At 43.5% G+C, this 20,912-nt stretch overlaps 1 protein-coding gene across 1 annotated transcript in view; it reads right to left on the reverse strand.

Moving 5' to 3' along the window:
• Positions 1-1,599: 1,599 nt before the first annotated feature.
• HSD17B2 (hydroxysteroid 17-beta dehydrogenase 2) overlaps positions 1,600-20,912 on the reverse strand; it is a 62,252-nt gene continuing 42,939 nt past the window's right edge. Inside the window, exons 4-5 of the mRNA XM_004280104.3 lie at positions 6,762-6,899; positions 1,600-2,044 (exon numbers count right to left, since the gene is read on the reverse strand). Of these exons, the coding sequence (XP_004280152.1) occupies positions 1,683-2,044; positions 6,762-6,899 (500 nt within the window). The 3' untranslated portion in view covers positions 1,600-1,682. The remainder of the gene's footprint in view (positions 2,045-6,761; positions 6,900-20,912) is intronic.

Below are 20,912 nucleotides of genomic sequence, written 5' to 3' on the forward strand. Positions count from 1 at the left end.
CCACAGTGGGAGAGGCCGCAGCGGTGAGAGGCCCGTGTACCGCAGGAGAAAAAGAAAAAAAAAGTATCATATTAGTATTTTATAACTATTTATCTCACTATATCTTTTTTTATTATTTTCTTTGGGGTAAAATCACAGAGCATTGTCAGTTTATCTACTGTCAGTTTATCTACCCAAACCTCCATGGGGTTGGAAAATAGAAAACCTGCACATTCTAGAAAGGATATGGGACAAAAGGAGGTTTGCAATGAGCAAGATATCTGGACCTCTGCTTCCCTCATGTCAAGCTGGGTTTTTTTCTGGTTACTTTCATGGCCCCTCTGTTCACCAGCTCCTCCCCTTTTGCCTCTACCAGGTGAACTTGGCTACACCTCCCTTAGTATCTGACGTTGCTCCTTTCAGCTAGCCTTCTCCAAGTGATAATGCTGCCTTTTCCATCCTGGATGCTCAGATGGAGGCCACAGGGATGGTTACTATGGACACCAAACCCAGAGAGTCACATGCCCCGTGTCTGCCAAAAGACCTCAGGGGCACTGCTTGAGATGGGAGACCTCATACTGTTATCCCCAGGGCTCCTGGTAGAGGAAGGGAGAAGAGGGGCATGGAGCGCTGGTTACATACAATGAATCCAATACCTTGGAAGCAGTAGTTGCAAGAGGATATCAATGCACAGTGAGAAAGACTCGATTTGACTGTGGTCCTTACCATTTCCTCCTCCTTTTCTCCCTTTCCTCTCTCTTTTCCCTCTTCATCTCTCTTTCTCTTCTGCCTCTCCTGGCAAGCAGTGGAGTCCAACCTGGATTTCAATTCTAGCTCTGCCTTTTGTTAGCTGTGTGACAATGAACTAGGAACTTAACTTCTCTGATCCTTAATTCCCTTACCTATGAAGTAGGGGTGAAGATTCCTACCTCCATTCTCAAATGAGAACTAGATGAGAGAATATCTGAAATGTATTCAGTGTAAACACCCAATTAATGCTCTCCATGGTGATCATTTCCACCCTGCAGTAAGTCCTACTGAAACCTCACAACCCTGACTGAGACTCAAACCCGCCGTCTTTTAACTGAAATCACACACCTGGTCTCACGACTTAATGAAGCTCAGGTTCTTTATGTCTCATCACAGAAGGAATTCAGTGAGAGACAAAGTGATAGGTAAGAAGTAGATCTACTGAGAGAGATACACACCCCATAGACAGAATTTGGTCCATCTCAAAAGGCTTGAGAGCACCCCAAAATATGGGGTGGTTAGTTTTTATGGGCTGGGTGATTTCATAGGCTAACGAGTGGGAGGATTATTCCAACTATTTCAGGGAAGGGGTGGGGATTTCCAGGAATTGGGCCACCGCCCACTTTTTGGCTTTTTATGGTCTGCCTCAGAACTATTATGGCGCCAATGGGTGTGTCATTTAGCTAATGTATTACAGTGAGCGTATAATGAGGCTGAAGGTCTACTGGAAGTTGAATCTTCTGCCATCTTGGGCCTAGTCGGTTCTAACCAGTTATGTCATATGCTCAATGTCTATGTCATTCTTTTCAAGTTTGTGCCCTGCCCCCTTCCCTGCTGTCTCACTGTTCAACCAACAGAGTTCACAGGGGCTGCAAGGTAGGAAACCACAACTTTAATGGGAAGCTCGAGATTCCCTTTCATTCCAAGACTCTTAACATTTCCCACTGATTTGCCTACATGGCCTCATTCTTCCAGTTAGGCATGCTTAACGCTCTGGGCATGCTCTTTCTATGGCTGTGCATTTTTTTGCTAAAATAATCAAATATGCCAGTAGGGCTAAAGGAAACAAAGCAGAGCCACAGATAAGACATTTTCCCCGGTGCATAAAATGCAAAGGGGCTCTTAGCAGAGATGGCATGCTGGACGTCCAAGAGGACTGGGGAGACGTCCATTACAGAGTAGGTTTGCATGAACATGAGAAAATTGCGTTCCCTAAGGATATAGTCCTGGCCGTAGTCCTCTTGCACGTCAGGGGTGAGGTGGTCCAGGATGTTTTTCTCCAGCTTGTCCCACATGTCACTCGTGCCTGCGATGTCTGAGATGCAAGAAAAAAAGAGAGGCTCTGATGCTGGGAAGGCTAAAACAGGCATGTCCTACCCCTAATTGGGAAGAAGGCCCTTGTGAATTGGCTTCTGTTGGGAAGGATATTCCCAAATGCCTTTTAAAGTATGTGCTTTATAATGGCAATTCTATTCTTTTAAACATGCATACAGAACAGTGCACAGATGAATAGGTTTCCACAAACCGAATAGCTCATGTAACCAGCAACCAGACCAAGAAAAGGACAAACCAGCCTCGGCCACCTTTCCAGGAGCCACTGTCAGATGAACAGAGCAGAGTAGCTTTGCCTGACTTTAGACATATGCATACGTGGATGCATGTATTGTGTAGTCAGTAGCTTTCCATTCTGTAAATATGCCATAAATTATTTATCTATTATACTATGATGGGTGTTTGGGTTGTTTTCAAGTTGAGGCTTTTACGAATAGTGCTGCCACAAACATTCTAGTACATATCTTTTCATGACTATTATATACAATATAAAATATAATGTATATAATATATATTATCTATACAATATGTATATACCTACATATATATGTACACATATAATTTTTTTAAATATAGCAGTAACGCCTGCTTCGGTGTATAAAATTAAATATATAATGTTGGGAGTTCCCTGGTGGCCTAGTGGTCGGGATTCCGGGTTTCCACTGCCGTGGCCTGGGTTCAATCCCTGGTCAGGGAAGTTCCCGCAAGCCATGCGGGCAAAAAAAAAAAAAAAAAGGTTAAAAAATATGTAATGTTGAGCATCATGCTATCTATTTTTTTTAAAGTCTTTCTTGAATTTGTTACAGTGTTACTTGTATTTTATGTTTTTGGTTTTTTGGCCCCAAGGTATGTGGGATCCTAACTCCCTGACCAGGGATCGAACCCATACCCCACCCCTCCCATCCCCCCCAACCCCGCCCCGGCACTGGAAGGCGAAGTCTTAACCACTGGACCACCAGGGAAGTCCCTCATGTTATCTATTTAATAAATATAATTTTAATTTCATTTTAAATAATACATTAAATTTTAACATAAATTATATGTGATTAAATATATAACCATATATTTAATATAGAAGTAAATTCTTGCTTATTATATAAAATCTAATAGTATCTATATAGTTACTTTAAAATATAGTAGCAATGGCTGCTCATTATATAAATAATGAATAGTAAGTAGATGCATATGTTTTTAAAATTAATCTACTCTGAGGAAACTTACAGTATTGTGTGTCATTCTACACTCCCTTCTTGCTCGTACAAACATATAGATATGTTTGGCTTTGGCTTAATTTTATTTTACCAGGAACAAACAAAACACAAAAAGGATCATACTATACGTATTTTCCAGGAATTTGCTTTTTTGTTTGTTTGTGGGTTTTGATTTTTGTTTGTTTGCTAAGTAATGAATCACAGACCTGCCTCCTGGTCAATGGCTATAGTTTGAAACCAGAGCAGCAGAATTTTCCATTGAGCAGCTTTTAGTCACCATTTCTCTATCAAAGGACTTGCCAGTCGTTCCTAGGTTTCACCATTTCAGGGAACGCTGCTGTCACCAGCTTTGCACAATGTATCCTTTTGTTTTTCGGCATTCACTTCTTTAGGCTACAGTCCCCAAAGGGTGGCTGTCTGGTCAAAAAACACATTCATTTTGAATTTTAACAGCTAGTGCCAGATTACTTTCCAGAAAGGTTGCAGCAACCCACACTCCCTCCCACAAAGTGTGTGATTGCTGTGGGGATGAATCTTTGCTAGCTTGGGTGACTCCTGGATACCAGGACTACAGGGGAGCCTCACTATGAAATGTAAGCCAGTGAAATCCAATTATACTCATGGAAATGCAAACGGAGTTTCAATTGCTCATTTCTCTTCATGAAGGCACAACCATACTCAAAGAAATGATTACCCTGACAGTTACTACTCCAGAGGCTTCTGCATCTTAAAAAACATGTTCGCATGTACTATTGTTCCTCCAGCTACTTCTGCCCCAGTCTCTACTCTCACAGGGGATTCCTTTTCCTCTCCACTTCCTCCCTCTTTAAACACCTCATGGACTTTCTAATCACTCTTGTGCCTACCCTGTCCAAAATCCCCAAAACTCTCTTTATTGATGACAAAGCCACCACCCTTTTGTCAACCTTCATCTGCCACTTTTTTTTTTTTTTTTTTTTTTTTTGTGGTAGGCAGGCCTCTCACTGTTGTGGCCTCTCCCATTGCGGAGCACAGGCTCCGGACATGCAGGCTCAGCGGCCGTGGCTCACGGGCCCAGCCACTCCACGGCATGTGGGATCCTCCCGGACCGGGGCACGAACCAGTGCCCCCTGCATCGGCAGGCAGACTCTCAACCACTGCGCCACCAGGGAAGCCCCATCTGCCACTTTTGACACACACTTGCCCATCCCCTGCCACTTTGGGGCTACACACAATAAAACTAGTAACATGACGTGGATCCAAATCCCATCTCTGCCTCTTATCAGCACTGTGGCTTGAGAAATTCCTTAACTTCTCTGAGCCTTTGTTTTCTACCCATATGATGGGAATATTATGATGCCTACCTCATAGGTGAGGATTAAATGAGATTGTACACATAAAGTCTTAAAATCTGTGAAGCGTGCAACATGCTTGAGCTAGTTTTTATTGCAGGGTACCCAAAAAAATCTGATATGTTTCCCTGAATGTCTTCAGGAGCTCTTTGTGTCCCTAAAGATTCCTTTCCTCATCCCCCACTTCAAATGTCATTCTCCAAACTTAAGTCCTCAGCCCTCCACTGTCTGGCCTGTTGCCTTTAGAGAGACCATCAAATATCAGCTTTAAACTGAGGACATCCTGATATAAAAGAAAGAACCAGGCTCTGCACCTAGGGATCTGGTTTCAAATTCCCCACCATCGTGGTGTCACAGATGTCCATGCTGAGCTATATATTACCCATCCTACTTCAGTGTCCTCACCTGGTGAATGATGTCAATTAAACCTACTCCTCAGGGCTGTGATGCAGATTAAGACATATATGGAAAGGATGGGAGTAAAATTGGAATGATAATTAAGGAAACAATTTGGAATTATCCAATAAAGTTGAAGATAATTAAAATCTATGATCCAGTCATCCCATTCCTGGGTATATGTCATAGGAAAAATCACACACACATACGCCACGGTAGGTGTACCAGAAGGTCCACAGCTGAATTGTTCACAGTTGTCCAAAAGTGATCCAAATATCCCATCGATAGTAGAAAAATTGTGGCATATTCACAGAATACTAGCAATGAAAATGAATGAACTACAGCTACACACAATATAAATGAATTGTGAAAACATAATGTTTGGTGAAAGAAGCCAGATGCAAAAAAAAACCATACACATCGATTCCATTTAAAGTTCAACTATTGTTTGGGGATGCCTGTATGCACGGAACATTGTCAAGAACAGCAAATAAACGAATGTTACAAAAAGTATGACAGGTTACCTACTGCAGGGAGGAGAGGGCTAAAACTGGAGAGGACCATGTGAGGGCTTCTGAGAGTTGGCAATGTTTTATTTTTTGATCTTGATGTTAAGTACATGAATTTTTATAATATTGATAATTTATTAAACTATGTGTATATATGATATATTTCTCAATTAAAAAAATAAGATCAACAATATCAGGAAAGAATGTATGGAAAATGGCTAGTGCCTGATAAGAACAGCTGCCCAAAATGCTAGCTATGACAACTTCAGTGAGTCCTTGAAACTGTAACTTAACTGCAGGGTTGCTCTCTGGTCCAAAGGGAATCTTGCATCTGTGTGTTGGAAGTTTTCGTTGGCTGTGTCACCAAACTCTCAATCCTCCTGCCAGGTTCAAATTCAAATTCATCATTCTCCCCTTCCACTAGCTGTCAGGCAGCTTTTTGTGCTCTCTCAGGCTGCCATATTCGGCATCATCTTGGACCCACCCTTCTTCTCCATCAACTCCCCTCAACTCTCCCACCTGCCCAGGGAGTCCCCAAGTTGGAAACCCCTCTCAAGACTTCACCTTCCCTCCATTCCTGCTGCCCTGGTCCCGCCTCTCAACCTGAGTGGCCCAGGTCTCGTTCCCTCAGTTTCCTTCCCAGATGAGCCCGTTCACCGAGTCTTCGTGCTCCTCCTGGACAACTCTGGGAGATCCTGGCTGCTAAATGCTTCAAGACAAAGTTCTGCTTTTCTTTTAGATTTTTATCTGGTGCATTTGGGTTAATATTCAGACCTCTAGGGTTTGTTCTTTAGTGTGTTAGGCATCCCTCCCAGTGTGTGGCCTTTTATTAGATATGCTCTTTTACACCTTCATTTAGATCACCGATTACATGGTTGATGACCCAGAACTAAGGACTGAGCCATGGGGGTCATCTACATCTGCTCAGAGTCCAGAAATTCAGGGAGCGGAGAGGAGAGGATGGCCATCTCCTCCCGGGGTAGAAGGATGTGGGTCATGTCCTTCAGAGGGGAGGAGGTTGTGTTTGAAAAATATATAACATCAAAACTTAATTCCTTGGTGAAAGGCGGCAGGGGAGCAACCGTACACTGCAAAACCTGGCACCTGCCCCTCTATACTTAGAAGAAGCCCACCCATCCCAACCCCTCTTTGGTCCACCACTGAGGGGTTTGTCTTGAACTCTGTCAAAACAAAGGACCTTCAGCATCCCTTCCAGAATGAATATTGCAGGGCTCTTGGCCTCAGACACCTACTTGTTCGGAAGCCTCCAGGCTGGATGACAGAGACTTTAACTCCCCATTTGGATAGCTCTTGTCTCATGACTGCTGAAAACATGGTCAGAGCTGCCTTGGATGAGCTATAGGCTGCCAACTTCTCCATTGGAACCCCTCCTATGGGAACAATGGGAGAAAAAAAAATCAGGTCTGATGTTTTCATTTGTTCATCCTCTAAGTATTTAGATGGCACCTACATCATTCCAGGAACTGGTATCAGTGGTGACTAAGGCAGAGGAAGAAAGACAAACGCCCTCTGTATGCAGGTGAACGCATATTCTTGGTCACATCATTGTCTGGCTTCCTTTGCTTTCGCCTTCCATGCCGGCTTCATCACAGCTGGTCCAATGGCAAACCAAGCATAAGGCTCAATCTCTCCCAGCTTCTAAGCTAAATGTGGCTTAGGCAGGATAAAGAGCATCTGCCCCAGCCTCTGACCTTCCAGTTTGGCCAACCTACATTCTGAGATTCTGGGTGGACATATCTTTGGGGAAGTGGGGGCAGAGTGGGCACCGTTCTTTCCATTACAGAACTTGTAGTTGAACAAATTGGGTTTAATACTTGTTGCAACGAGGAGTAACACATGCCATAGGGAACTGTGGGGCATCTCTGTAAGAGGGTATGAGCAGTCAGAATGGCCGTCATCAAAAAGTCTATAAGTGATAAACGCTGGAGAGAGTGTGGCAAAAAGGGAACCCTATTACACTGTTGATGGGAATGTAAATTGGTGCAGCCGCTATAGAAAACAGTATGGAGATTACTTTAAAAACTAAAAATAGAGCTACCATACGATCCAGGTATCCCACTCCTGCATGTGTATCCAGAAAAGATGAAATCTCTACTTTGAAAAGATACATCATACACCCCAATGTTCATAGTAGCACTATTTACAATAGCCAAGACATGGAAACAACCCAAGTGCCCATCAACAGAGAGTTGGCTTAAGAAGCTGTGGTATATACATATACCATATATAAGAAATGGAATAGTACTCAGCCATAAAAAGTAATGAAATATTGCCATTTGCAGCAGTATGGATGGACCTGAGACTATTAGTGAAGTAAGTCAGACAAAGACAAAATTATGATATCACTTTTATGTGGGATCTAAAAAATACTACAAATGAATCGATATACAAAACAGAAACAGACTCACAGACATAGAAAACTAACATGGTTATCAAAGGGGAAAGCGGGGGGAGAATAAATTAGAAGTATGGGATTAACAGTTACAAGCTACTATACATAAACTAGATAAGCAACAAGGGTTTATTGTATAGCACAGAGAACTATATTCAATATCTTGTAATAACCTATAATGAAAAATAATCTGAAATATATATATGAATTACTTTGCTGTATACCTGAAACTAACACAATATTGTAAATCAACTAAACTTAAAAAAAAAAACCTCAGTAGACAAATTAGATCGTAGTTCAAACACAGTTGAGAATTTGTTACCTAAAAGCTAGATCTGAGCAAATCACTAGGGATACAGAGAAAGTGGAAAATAGGGAAGAGAGGTATGGTAGGCAGAATAATGGTCCCTCAAAGATGTCCAGAGATGTCTCTGGAACCTATGAATATGTTAGATTATATGGAAAAGGGGGAACTGAGGTTGCTAATCAACCTTGAGATCATGAGCTTAGCCTGGATTATCCAGGTGGGCCCAATGTAATCACAAGAGTCCTTATAAGTGAAAGAGAGGAGAGAAGGGCATTGGAATGAGAGAGATGGCCCGATGTTGCTGCTTTAAAGACAGAGAAATGGGACCATGAGCCAAGAATGCAGGCAGCCTCTAGAACCTAGAAAAGACAAGGAAATGGATTTGCTCGTAGAGCCTCCAGAAGGAATTCAGCCCTGCCAAAACATTGGTTTTAGCCCAATGAGACTCATTTCAGACTTCTGGCCTGTAGAACTGTAAAATAATAAATTGGGGGTTAAAAAAAAAGAGGGTGTGAGAAAGGACTTATTCTAGGAGGGCTGGCTAGGGCTGGGGACAGATGCTCTTTAATCCACTTGAATCACATTTCTTTTAGAAGTTGAAAGAGATTGAGCCTTAAACTGCGTCTCTCATTGGACCAGCTGTGACGGATGAGCTATGGAAGGCAGAAGCAAAGGAAGCCAGAAAAGTGGTGTGACCTTACTTGGAATAAGGTTCTCTGCAGATGTAATTAAGGTGCAAATCTCAAGATGAGACCATCCTGGATTAGGATGGGTCCTAAATCCAATGATGGCTGTCCTTGTAAGAGACAGAGAAAGAGAAGACACAGAGAAACAAGGGAGCAGACCATGTCAAGATGGAGACAGATTTGAGTGATGCTGCCACAGACCTAGGAATGCCTGGGACTACAGAAGCTGGGACAGGCAAGGAGGCATTCTCCCTTACAGCCTTCAGAGGGAGGTGGCCTTGCCAGCACTTTGATTTCAGAACTTCGGGCCACCAGAACTGTGACAGTATAGATTCCTGTTGTTTTAAGCCACTAATTTGTTACGGCGGCCCTAGGAAATGAATACGGGTGTGTTCCTAGTGTTCTTTCACTGGAAGACATGAGATTATGAAGGGGTTCAGAGCACCCAGGAGACCTCATGGGGAACCCAGGATGACTGAGCCCATGACATTAAGGGTCCCAGGTTTGGCAAAGATTTCCCTGGTCAAAGAAGCATCCACTGGCTGAATTGATGAATAAACTGTGATACAGCCATACAATGGAATACAACTCAGTCACTAGAAGGAATGAACTTGATACGCACAACAGCATGGATGAGTCTCAAAATAATTATGGTGAAAGAAAGAGCCGGACAGAAAAACAGTATGTATTGTATGATTCAATTTATTTATAATTCTAGAAAATGCAAACAAATCTATAGTGATAGAATGGATCAGTGGTTATCTGCTGGGGGGCCAGGGTATGGGTTAGAATGGGGGACAAGGAAGTCTGGGGAATGAAGGTCATGTTCACTATCTTGATTGTGGTGATGGATTCCTAGGTACATATCTATGGGCCTTGAGGGCATTATGCTAAGTAAAGTAAGTCAGACAGAGAAAGACCTTATATGTGGAATCTTTAAAACAAAAAAACTACAAAAAACGCTAATTCATGGATACAGAGAACAGATTGGTGATTACCAGAGGTGAGGGGTGGGGTGCTGGGGAAATGCATGAAGGAGGTCAAAACGTACAAATGTCCAGTTATAACATAAATACATTCTGGGGATGTAATGTACAACATACTGACAATAGTTAACAGTACTGTGTTGTATATTTGAAAGCTGTTAACAGTAATTTTTTTTATATAAATTTATTTATTTATATTTTTTATTTTTGACTGTGTTGGGTCTTTCTTGCTGTGCGTGGGCTTTCTCTAGTTGCGGCGAGCGGGGGCTACTCTTTATTGTGGTGTGCGGGCTTCTCATTGTGGTGGCTTCTGTCGCTGAGGAGCACGGGCTCTGGGTGCACGGGCTTCAGTAGCTGTGGCTCGCGGGCTCTAGCGCCAGGCTCAGTAGCTGTGGCGCATGGGCACCGTGGCATGTGGGATCTTCCCGGACCAGGGCTTGAACCCCGTGTCTCCTGCATTGGCAGGCGGATTCTTAACCACTGTGCCACCAGGGAAGTCCAAGATAGTAAATCTTAAAAGCTCTTATCCCAAGAAAAAAATTGTAACTGTGAGGTGATGGATGTTAACCTTATTGTGGTAATCATTTCACAACGTATACATATAGCAAATCATGCGGTACACCTGAAACTAATACAGTGTTATATGCCAATTATAGCCCAATAAAACTGGGGGAAGGGAATATAGGCATTGAAGTAGAGATACCTAGAATAGCTAATGTCAATTATCATCCTTATTCTTACATTATTATTAAAGCTTTGGTCTGGGACTTCCCTGGCAGTCCAATGCAGTGGGCGCGGGTTTCATCCCTGGTGGGGGAACTAAGATCTCACAAAATGAAAAAAAAAGCTTTGGTCTGGCTCACGTAACTTCCTTTTGAGAAAAACTCATCCTTACCTCCCTGTCTTTGTAGGAAGGCTGTCAGTCAACGGTTCTGTCCTCATTCAGAGAGGCAGCCTGACCGATCATAATACCCCATCCCCTGGACCCGGAGATTGGTTTGGGGCTGGGCACGTGACCTCAGCTGAGCCAGAGTCCTGATCTAGATCGTGGAAAGGAGATCCTTTTATGGTTTATTCCTGGCTACTTAAGTGTGATAATGGTGCAACACCGGCACTCCCAGGGGCCGTTTCTGCCCCCACACAGGAGAAGGGAAGCAAAGGGAAGCAGAGGAGCGAGAAGGGAGTTCAGAAAGCTGGAGGTAGGGGTTGAGGACGGAAACAGGGAGTGGAGGTGGGGGAGAGTTACGATGACTCGAAACTTGGTTCCAAACAGTCGGTGAGCTAATCAACTCCTTCTCCCTTCTTTAAGTCAGTCTGAGGTTTGGCCCTGTCACTTAAAAGGAAGAGTCCTGAGGCTTAACTGCTGAAATTTCAGTATAGTATCTGCCATCAAACATTCAGCTCTGGTTCCCATCTTGTCACGTATGACCAGCTGATGCTTGTTTAAGTGATTTTTAGTTTCACCAAACCTTAGTTCAAAATCCAGTTCCTTCCTTTGACTGGGGAGGACGGCCAAAGAAGTTAAAGCAACTTGTTCAAAGTTTCAACCCAGTCTGTGCGGTTAGACTATGCTCATTTCTCTACGGTTTTTAGAGGTGAGGTGAGCTTGGCCAGTTGGAAGGAAGGTTAGCAGAGGGCAGCAGGTAAAGAGCCAGCTTCTGGAGCCAACACTGCCTGTGTTCAAATCCCAGCTCTGCCATTGATTAGGAAAGGCAGTTAAAGTTAGGAAAACCAGTTTATGTTTATGTGCCTGTCTTTTAATCTGTAAATTAAGAATAATGATAATACATGTATCACGGGGTTGTTGTGAAAGTTAAGTGAATTAATATATTAGAACAGTGTTTGGCACAAAATAAGCTCCCTATTAGGCCTTCCTATTATTTGCCAAGGCACTGGGATTTTTAAAAGCTCCCCCAGGTGATTCCAACGGGCAGATAGGGTTGTTAAACACTTCTAGAGAACATCTATGATTTTTTTCCATTTATTTCTGTCCTCTGGACATGTAAATATTAATACAGCTTGGGCTCTGGAAAAACTGAGATCTCTGTTTTGGTTGTGGAAGTTGTGATCTCAGAAGTTGGATAGTAACCTGGCAGTGCTGTTTGATCCTTGATCCAAGTCTCACAGATGTGGGGCATAAGGTATGTTGTGTTTCAAGAGACTGAAATTAAAAGAGACTTTCTAGTGCTATGCTGGAAGAAAGTTCTTCTGCTTATATGTTTGGTTTTGCTTGTTTGTTTTTGAGCTACATATGCCTTGGTCAAAATATATTTCCTTTAAATTATGTTGAGCGAAAGCCGGTTTCAAAAGGTTGCATACTGTATGATTCCATTTATATAATATTCTTGAAAGAAAATTACAGAGATGGAGAACAGATTCGTGGTTGCCAGGAGTTGGGGATGGGGTGAGTGTGTGGATGTGGCCATAAAAAGGGTATCTCAGGATCGTTATGGTGCTGGAACCATTCTGTATTTGATTGTGTTCATAGTTACAGGAAGCTATACGTAGGATAAAACTGCACAGACCTATAAACACACACACACGTAAATGGGTGCAGATATAACTGGTGAAATCTGAATAAGTTCTGTGCATGGTACCAATGGCTTTGACATCGTACTGTAGTTATGTAAAATGTTATCATTAGGGGAGTCTGGAAGAAGGGCAAACGGGACTTCCCTGTACATTTCCTTTCAGCTTCCTGTGAGTCTAATTATTTCCAAATAAAAAGTTTTAAAATGCATACTCCGTTTAAGACACGCTTAGGTGGCTTCCCTGGTGGTGCAGTGGTTAAGAATCCGCCTGCCAACGCAGGGGACATGGGTTCAAGCCCTGGTCCAGGAAGATCCCACATGCCGCGGAGCAACTAAGCCCGTGAGCCACAACTACTGAGCCCACGCACCTAGAGCCCGTACTCCGCAACAAGAGAAGCCACCGCAATGAGAAGCCTACGCACTGCAACGAAGAGTCGCCCCCACTTGCCGCAACTAGAGAAAGCCCGCGTGCAGCACCAATGCAGCCAAAAATTTTTTTTAAAAGAAAAATTAAAAGACACGCTTAGGTCAGGAGAACTGCCTAGCTCCCATGTAGGTCTTCGGCCATACCAAGATCATAAAGTCTCCTAACATTTTGGTAAATAAAACTAAAAAATTAAGTTTATTGAAGTTTGGCATGGGAGGCCCAAAAATCAAGGCCTGGCTAATTTGAAAGGTTAAAACATGAGAGAAGCGCCCTAAGCAAGCTAGAGCTTTTGAAACGTTTTCTGCCAAGGCTGCAACCAAATTTAAAGTGACAATATACTTCTTCCTCACTCCGTTCCACGCTCACCCCCATCACTGATGGACGTGGCTAATGCAAAGGCAAAACTTTGCCCTTAGAGCAGTACTCGCTTAGGAGGTACAAAAACTGAATGCTGGGGTTCCCCGCAATCGTTTCTAAGTAGCCGGTGCTGGTAAATGGCTCAGAATATGGGGTGACCTTGTTATTCAGCGACTTAATGGAACACCTAGTCAACAATGGGACGTGTTTTAACCAACCACCTACAGACCTGTGGACTCTTTCCATCCTTCATAACTGCAAATCATCTAGCCCTACTTGGTGTAGCTACCATGAAGGCAGCATCCCCCTGTCTTCTAGAACATACCAGTCCCCCCCACCCAACCCAGCTTTTCTGCCTCGGGGAACTACTCAGTGAATCTGTTCCCTGGCAGGAATAAACTCAGCATTCATGTTTCTGATCACTCTGGTGGTCCTTGTCTTTCTGGTGGTCCTTGTTTTGACCTTATGGCATACTGTTGGCCGTGGCTAACACGGAGGGAAACTTGAAATTACAATCCTGGAGCTACAGAATTGTGAGGCCCTTTCCCCACAGCCCCCTCAGGGGGCTCGGTCCTGGTCTTTGCCTGACTCCTTTGGTGTGACATAAGCAACAAGTTAGTAACATTTCCCAAGGTTCTAGCATTCAAATGTTCTTGATGTCCTCTGAGGTAACACAGGGCCTCAAAACACTCCTCCTAGCCATAATGATCAGCACCTACCAGGAGATCCTCTTGTTCCTGACCTAAAGCTAACATATGACCATATAGGAATTACGGAAAAGAAAGGGCTTTCCAAGCGAGTGCTCTATTAACAGGACAGAAATATTGCAGCTTTTCAGCCTGAGGCTGTATAGGTAAGGTGTGATTTTTTGATTTATAATAAATATGTATTTGGTCATGGTTGCTGTTTCTGGCACAGGGCTTCTAAAACCCTGGGAATTTCCTAAGTGATGAGAGTGGCAAAGGTTAACAAGGACTTTTGTTATGTTAATGGTACCAGAACCTCTCCTAAGGATGGGCGGAGGGCTGGTTGCAAGTGGATCCAATTAGAGGGGTAGAACTTTCAGTCTCTCCCCCCGGAGGGGAGAAAGATTGAGATCAATCACCAATGACTAATGATTTAGTCAATCACATGCTATAAGGAAGCCTCCATAAAAACCCCAAAGGAGGGGGTTGGGAGAGCTTCCAGGTTGGTGAGCAGGGAGATTTGGGGAGCGTAGTGAGTTCAGAGAGTGTGGAAGCATCACACCTTTTCCCTGTGCCTTGCCCTGTGTATCTCTTCATCTGGCTGTTGATTTGTATCCTTTATATCCTTTGTAATAAACCAGTGAGTAATCCAGTGAGTAAGCAGGTTTCCTGAGTTCTGTGAGCTGCTCTAGCAAATTAAGCGAACCCAAGGAGGGGGTAATTGGTACCTCTGATCTATAGCAAATCGGTCAGCATAGGTGATAACCTGAGCTTGCCACTGGCATCCAAAGTGGGGTTGGGGGGCAGTCTTGTAGGACTGAGCCCTAACCTGTGGGATCTGATGCTATCTCCAGGTAGAGAGGTAGAGAGCTTCAGAATTGAGTTGAATTGTAGGAGACCCTGCTGGTATCTGAGCATTGCTTGTTGGTGTTGGGGTAACTCCTGTCTCCAATATGGAACCAGGTGCAGGACACTTTTATAGGGGTACCAGGGTCCCATGCCCACAGCAGCTTTCTCATTTTCTAATACCTTCGCAAGCCAGAACACCCATGACCTTGTCTCAGGAGAAAGTAATGAGGGCTCCCAGCTGGTTTCTGCCTCCTCCAAGGTCAACTGGACTCAACTCAAGTAACAACGTCCCGGGAATTCCCTGGCGGTCCAGTGGTTAGGACTCCGAGCTTTCCCTGCCGAAGACCCGGGTTCAATCCCTGGTCGGGGAACTAAGATCCCACAAGCCATGCAGCGCGGCCAAAAAAAAAAAAAAAAAAAAGGAAAACAAAGTAACCACCACCTGGTGGTCAGGTGGTTAAGATTCCGCGCTTTCACTTCAGGGGGCGTGGGTTTGATCCCTGGTTGGGGAAGTTCCACATGCCGCGTGGTGCAGCCAAAAAAAAAAAACCAAAAACTTTAGGCTTGGTTAGCAGAAATTGGAGACTAATAGCATCTGGTTGTTTCCTTGTAATTTGACAATCTCTGGGGATTCGACAACTGTTTGGTATCAAGATCAATGTCTGGGACCTTGTTCAAAGTGTGATTGAGAAGCAGCAGCTGGGAATCTGTTAGAAGTGCAAGCCCTCAGGTGGCACTCCAGACCTCCTAAATCAGAAATTCTGGGGGTGGGGCAGAATTTTTTTCTTATTGTGGTAAAATACATAAAACATAAAATTCACCATTTAACCCTTTTAAGGTGTACAATTCAGTGGCTTTTAGTACGTTTACAATGTTGTACAACCAATAGCACTATCTAGTTCTGTATCTTCATTGCCCCGAAAGGAACCCCCATACCCCAGCCCCTGACAACCACTAAAATGCTCTCTGTCTCTATGGGTTTGCCTGTTTTGGACATTTCGCATAAATAGGATTGTCCCAAGATATGGCCTTTTGTGTCTGGCTTCTGTCACTTAGCACAATCTTTTCAAGATACACCCTTCAGAGTATCAGTGCCTCATTCCTTTTTATGGATTAATAATATTCCATTGTATGGATAGACCACATTTTGTTTATTAATTCATCAGTTGATGGACATTTGGGTTGTTTCCATCTCTGGCTGTTATAAATAATGCTATGAATACCTATGTACAAGCGTTTGTTGGAGCACCTGTTTTCTGTTCTCTTGAGCATACACTTAGGAGTAGAATTGCTGAGTCGTAACTCTGTGTTTAATTTATTGAGGAACTGCCAAGTGTTTTCCACAGAGGTTGCACCATTTTACGTTCCCACCAGCAACTCAGGAGAGTTCCAGTTTCTCCAGACCCTTGCCAACAAGTGCTGTTTTCTGGTTTTTTGATTATAGCCATCCTCGTGGGTGTGAAATATTATCTCATTGAAGTTTTGACTTCCTGCAGTCGTTATTAAGTAGCCTCCTGGTGTATCAAATGCATCTGAAGTTTGAAAAAATTGTCCAGGGACCAGTAGCAGTCACTTAGGAACTAGTTATAGAAATACAGAGTCTTGGGCCCCCCTCAGACCAACTCAGTCAAATTCTGCATTTTAACAAGACCCCCAGCTGATCACTGTACACATTAATGTTTGAAGCACTGGTGTAGGAGGCAGCCCTAAATTGCTTACACTTCCTAATCATTGCTTAAACGCATTAGGGTCTGTGTTTTTTTTGCCCTCCCCCGCCGCCCCCCGTTTCCCTGGTGTGTTCTTGCTTGGTAATCTGGAAAAGTGAGAGGAACCCAGAATTTGGAGTTAAATAGACCCAGTTACCAGCACTGACTTCATTGTTTACCAGTTGGATGATCCTGGGCTAGAGTGTGCTTGATCTAAAAAGGAATCAGTATCTGCACCCTGCACATGTTAGAACTGAATGACTTCAGGGGTGTAAGCGTCGAATTCAACTCAGCATGAAGACGTTCACTCCATCTTGCTCTCCCCTCTCCCCCTTACCCTACGCTAAGCCCTGGCTAGCGTGAGAGTTTTAAGGAAACAAATCTCAGCTTTGGCTTCCTCTCATGTCACTGAGCAGCTGAGACTGGCTGAATGATTTGCCAGATGATTCCCTTAAGGCAGCCAACTCGGCAAGAAAAAAAATCCAGGAATGATCCCCTTGTCAACTCTTCCGGACTAAGTAAGACCAGGCTCAAGTTTGGAACTGTGAAATCTGTTGGATGCCTAAAATCTGTAGACTTGTAAGACTCTCTGAGGCCACTTACTTTGGTGTCAAGTAATTTTCATGCATTTTAAATAGCTCAAAGTGATGGGCAACCATTACTATCTCTCAGTAGAGAGGTCCCTGTTACTAGGGTACTTTCTGTGTACCAGTAACTGTGCTAAACAGTCAGAATCCACAATGCATTTAGATCTACAGTTGAGACCAGAAGTTCTCAACTGGGGCTGATTTTGCATCCCACCCCCACCCCAGTGGACACGTGGTAATACCTGAAGGTCAGCACTGGGTGCTACTTGCATCTAATGGGTCAAGAACACAGATGTTGCTAAACATCCTAGAATGCATCGGACAGCCCCCCACAGAAAGAATTAGTCTCCCCCAGATATCGATAATGTTCAGGTTGAGAAATGCTGCCTTAGACTCAGGAGTTGTGCCACCCTATCACGACAGAAGATGAAATGGACAGAGACAAGTGGGGCTACTTGCCCCAGTTCACCCAGCTAGTAATACAGGAGCACGATTCAAAGCACAACGGGCTCAAAATCCCTGAGGCCTTAGTCGTTTTATAAGGTTTGCTTTCAGCTGTTCTCGTTCAATCACAGCTTATGACATAACATGGGTATTTACTCTGCAATTTCTTAAGAGGAAAACTGGCCAGAAAAGACTTTTAGACCTGTCAAACATAAAGATTTTTCAAGTGCCCTTCGTACAATCAATCAAAGAGTCATCTCCCACTTCCTACAATCCTTGGTTAAATATTTATCAAACTTCCTTGCCAGGATTTGGGTTAAAGAGCTATTCTATTTCTGTGGGAGGGATGATAAACATGATTACAGGGGGGTGGAAAATCCTCCCAGAGAAGATGTGGTCAAATGTGGAAGTAGTGACCTGTTGGGCTTATTTGCCCAGGAGCTAGTGTGTGACAGCAGCAGGATGGAACAGTCCCAGGTGGCAATGCCAGCAGTTGGCAGGATAAAAAGCCACAGGTGCACACAGAGCCAGCCTCTTCATGGCAGATGGCTTTTGGGTCTCTAACTCTACCACATGCCAGGTGCAAGGCTGATGCTTAAAACTGTGTCATTTCGTCTCATCTCACCACGGCCCTAAGAAGAAACGATCATTATTATCCCCATCGGAAAATGCAGAAGCTGCAACTCAGAAGTTCAGGACTTTGTCCTAGGTCACTCCGTTGTCAGTGGTAAAGACAGGATCAAAACCTAGGCAGTTTATCCCCCCTGAATTTTCCAGCTTCTGGAAGTTACCTGCATTCTTTGGCTCATGGCTCCTTCCTCCATCTTCCAACCTCTCTTTGAGTCTGACCTTCCTGCCTCCCTCTTACAAGGATTCTTGTAACCGCATCAGACCCACCTAGATAATCTAGGATCATCTCTGCCTTTCAGATCCTTAACTCAGTCATACCTGCAAAGTCCCTTTTGCCAAGTAAGGTCACATATTCCAGGTTCCAGGTTTTAAGTCATGCATGTATTTGAGAAACCACTATTCTACCAGACCAGTTGCCTACTCACAGTATCCTGAGACACGTGCTTTGGGGTTATTTACTACGCAGCAGTGGATAACTTGAACAGAGTCATCAGTTCCATCTCAGCTCCTCCTGGCTCATGCAAACTTCCATGATAAATCTACACCATTGAAATTCTTGTCGTGCAGAGGGTGGCCGAGGTGCCAGACTCAAGACAACCTGTGGGTCAGGGCAACCATGAACTCCTTTTGGAGAACACTTACTGGCTGTCTCCCTCTCTCTCCATACCTCCATCTTCAAAATTAGAAAAAGACCAGGGTGAACTCCCAAATAAGTACGTTTTCCAAAATTACTATTACATTAGCTTCGCCAAGAGACACATCATCAAGTTGGCATCACATTGGATGTGAATTTTGTGGATTGGTGGTTGGTTATATAGTGTCTTTTACACATGCCATGACTTTTCTGATTCTTGTGTTACAGTCTAGCTTCTTATCCCCTTGCTCAAAAATCTTTTCCATTGTTTTGCAAAACACTCATCAGCAAAATGCTAGGGATTCTGCTGAACTCCTCTGCCCCTCATCAATGAGGGAAACTATAAGCATGATTTAAGATCTTTGGCTCCTGTCCTCTTACAAACACCTGCCCTGTCGAGTACATACGCTTCCTTTCTGTTCTGCTTTCATGCTATTGTTTTAACAACTTTATAAAATTCCCTGGGTGGTTTTTGAGTCCTGCAAATGAACCTATTTCTAGAGTTTCCTTGAAACATAAGGATTCAAAGCTGGATGTGATGAAGGAAGACTCCATACATCTTGGTGACTGACTGGGTGGGAGAAAAGGAGAGAAAGGCACAGGGAGAAACAAATCCAGGAAGGCTCAAAGCTCTGAAACCTAAAAGACTAGGAGATGAACAGAAAGAAGTCAAGAGAGGAAGCTCTGAATGGCTGATAGAAAGTTTAGCTTCAGACATGTTGACTTGGTGACGATGGTAAGATACTGGAATGGAACTAGTAAGCCTGGGTATAAAAGATTATGCATGTCCAGTGGTGAGAATAGGAGTGAGATGTGTGATTTATTTTAACGCTCAAACATTTTCCTCCAGTGGAAATATGTGACAAGTCCATTCAAAGTCTTGGCTTAGAAGAAGTTTTAGAGGTCAAGTTGAAGGTGTATGAATGGGCATCCTCTGTAGCGTAAATTCGTCACTTGCCCATTCATTCATCTGCACATTTGCATTTTTTCATTTATTAATTGAGCTTCTACTTCACGCCAGACACTGGGCCTATAGCAGGTAGTGTGCATATCAGTGATACATAAGTAAAATCTTATGAATGAATCTTATGCTCAAAGTTGAGAACCAAGAGAGGAAGAGAAAAAACTTCCTTGTCACTGTGTCAAGGAGAAGGCAATGATAAGTCTTTTCAGTAAATATTTGTTGAATGAGTGAGGCAAAGGAGCATGTGAGACTTTTCCAGATGTACCAGATTGTACCAGGGAACTGAGAAAAGTGAGCTTTCTACAGAGGTCAAAACTGTAAAGGCTAAGTTCAGAAGAAAGTTAAGGGTAAAATATTGCAAATGTATTTTCTCAGGATTTGTTTGCTTTAGCAAGGTAGCAAAATAATTGGAAATATTTTGGGGTTCTCATAAAATTTGAAACACAGTACTCATTGCTCTTAACCATCTTAGACGTCTCTCTCTCCATCCTTTCTCCTCCTCCCTCCCTCTTTTCCTTCCCTTCCCTTCCCTTCCTTCCTCCTTCCCTCCCTCCCTCCCTCCCTCCCTCCCTCCCTCCCTTCCTCCCTTCCTTCTTTCCTTCCTTCCTTCCTCAGGCCAACCAGCAATGCTAGTGACACACTCACATAGCTAGTAAGTTAGAAGAAGTTGCTAAGTTAGAACCAGGGAAGAAAATATGAGGGACAACAATGATTGTCTAGAAAATACACAAAAATGACTCCCATAAAAAAAACAACAAAGAAACCAAAACCAACCAACCAAATAGTTGGATCCTTTATTTTAAAAAAAATATATCACTCAGAACCAACTGATCCAACAGTGAAGAGTGGTATTCCTCAATGTGAAGGCAGGATCCTGGAGTCCAGAGCCCACCCTCTTGGCTTCTCTCTCACCCGTGCAGTGGCCCAAAAGACAACCCCATGGACACAACTCAAAGCTGAGTAAGGCTCTGAGGAACCCAAGTTTGGAAATATCTGTTCTAGAAGAAACAATCAGACATCACATGCATGGGCATTTTTTATGGAAGGGAGATCGTTAAACCCTTGACTTGTTGACTATCTGTTCTCTGAAATGGAGAGAGATGAGTTATCAAATGTCACACCCTGCCCCAACTGCCTTGAGATTGCAGAACGATGGGAATTGTCTTATGGAAAATCCTAGCAGGCAGCCAACTGAGA

This window comes from Orcinus orca, chromosome 20 (assembly GCF_937001465.1).
Source record: "Orcinus orca chromosome 20, mOrcOrc1.1, whole genome shotgun sequence".
NCBI classification, from domain to species: Eukaryota; Metazoa; Chordata; class Mammalia; order Artiodactyla; family Delphinidae; genus Orcinus; species Orcinus orca.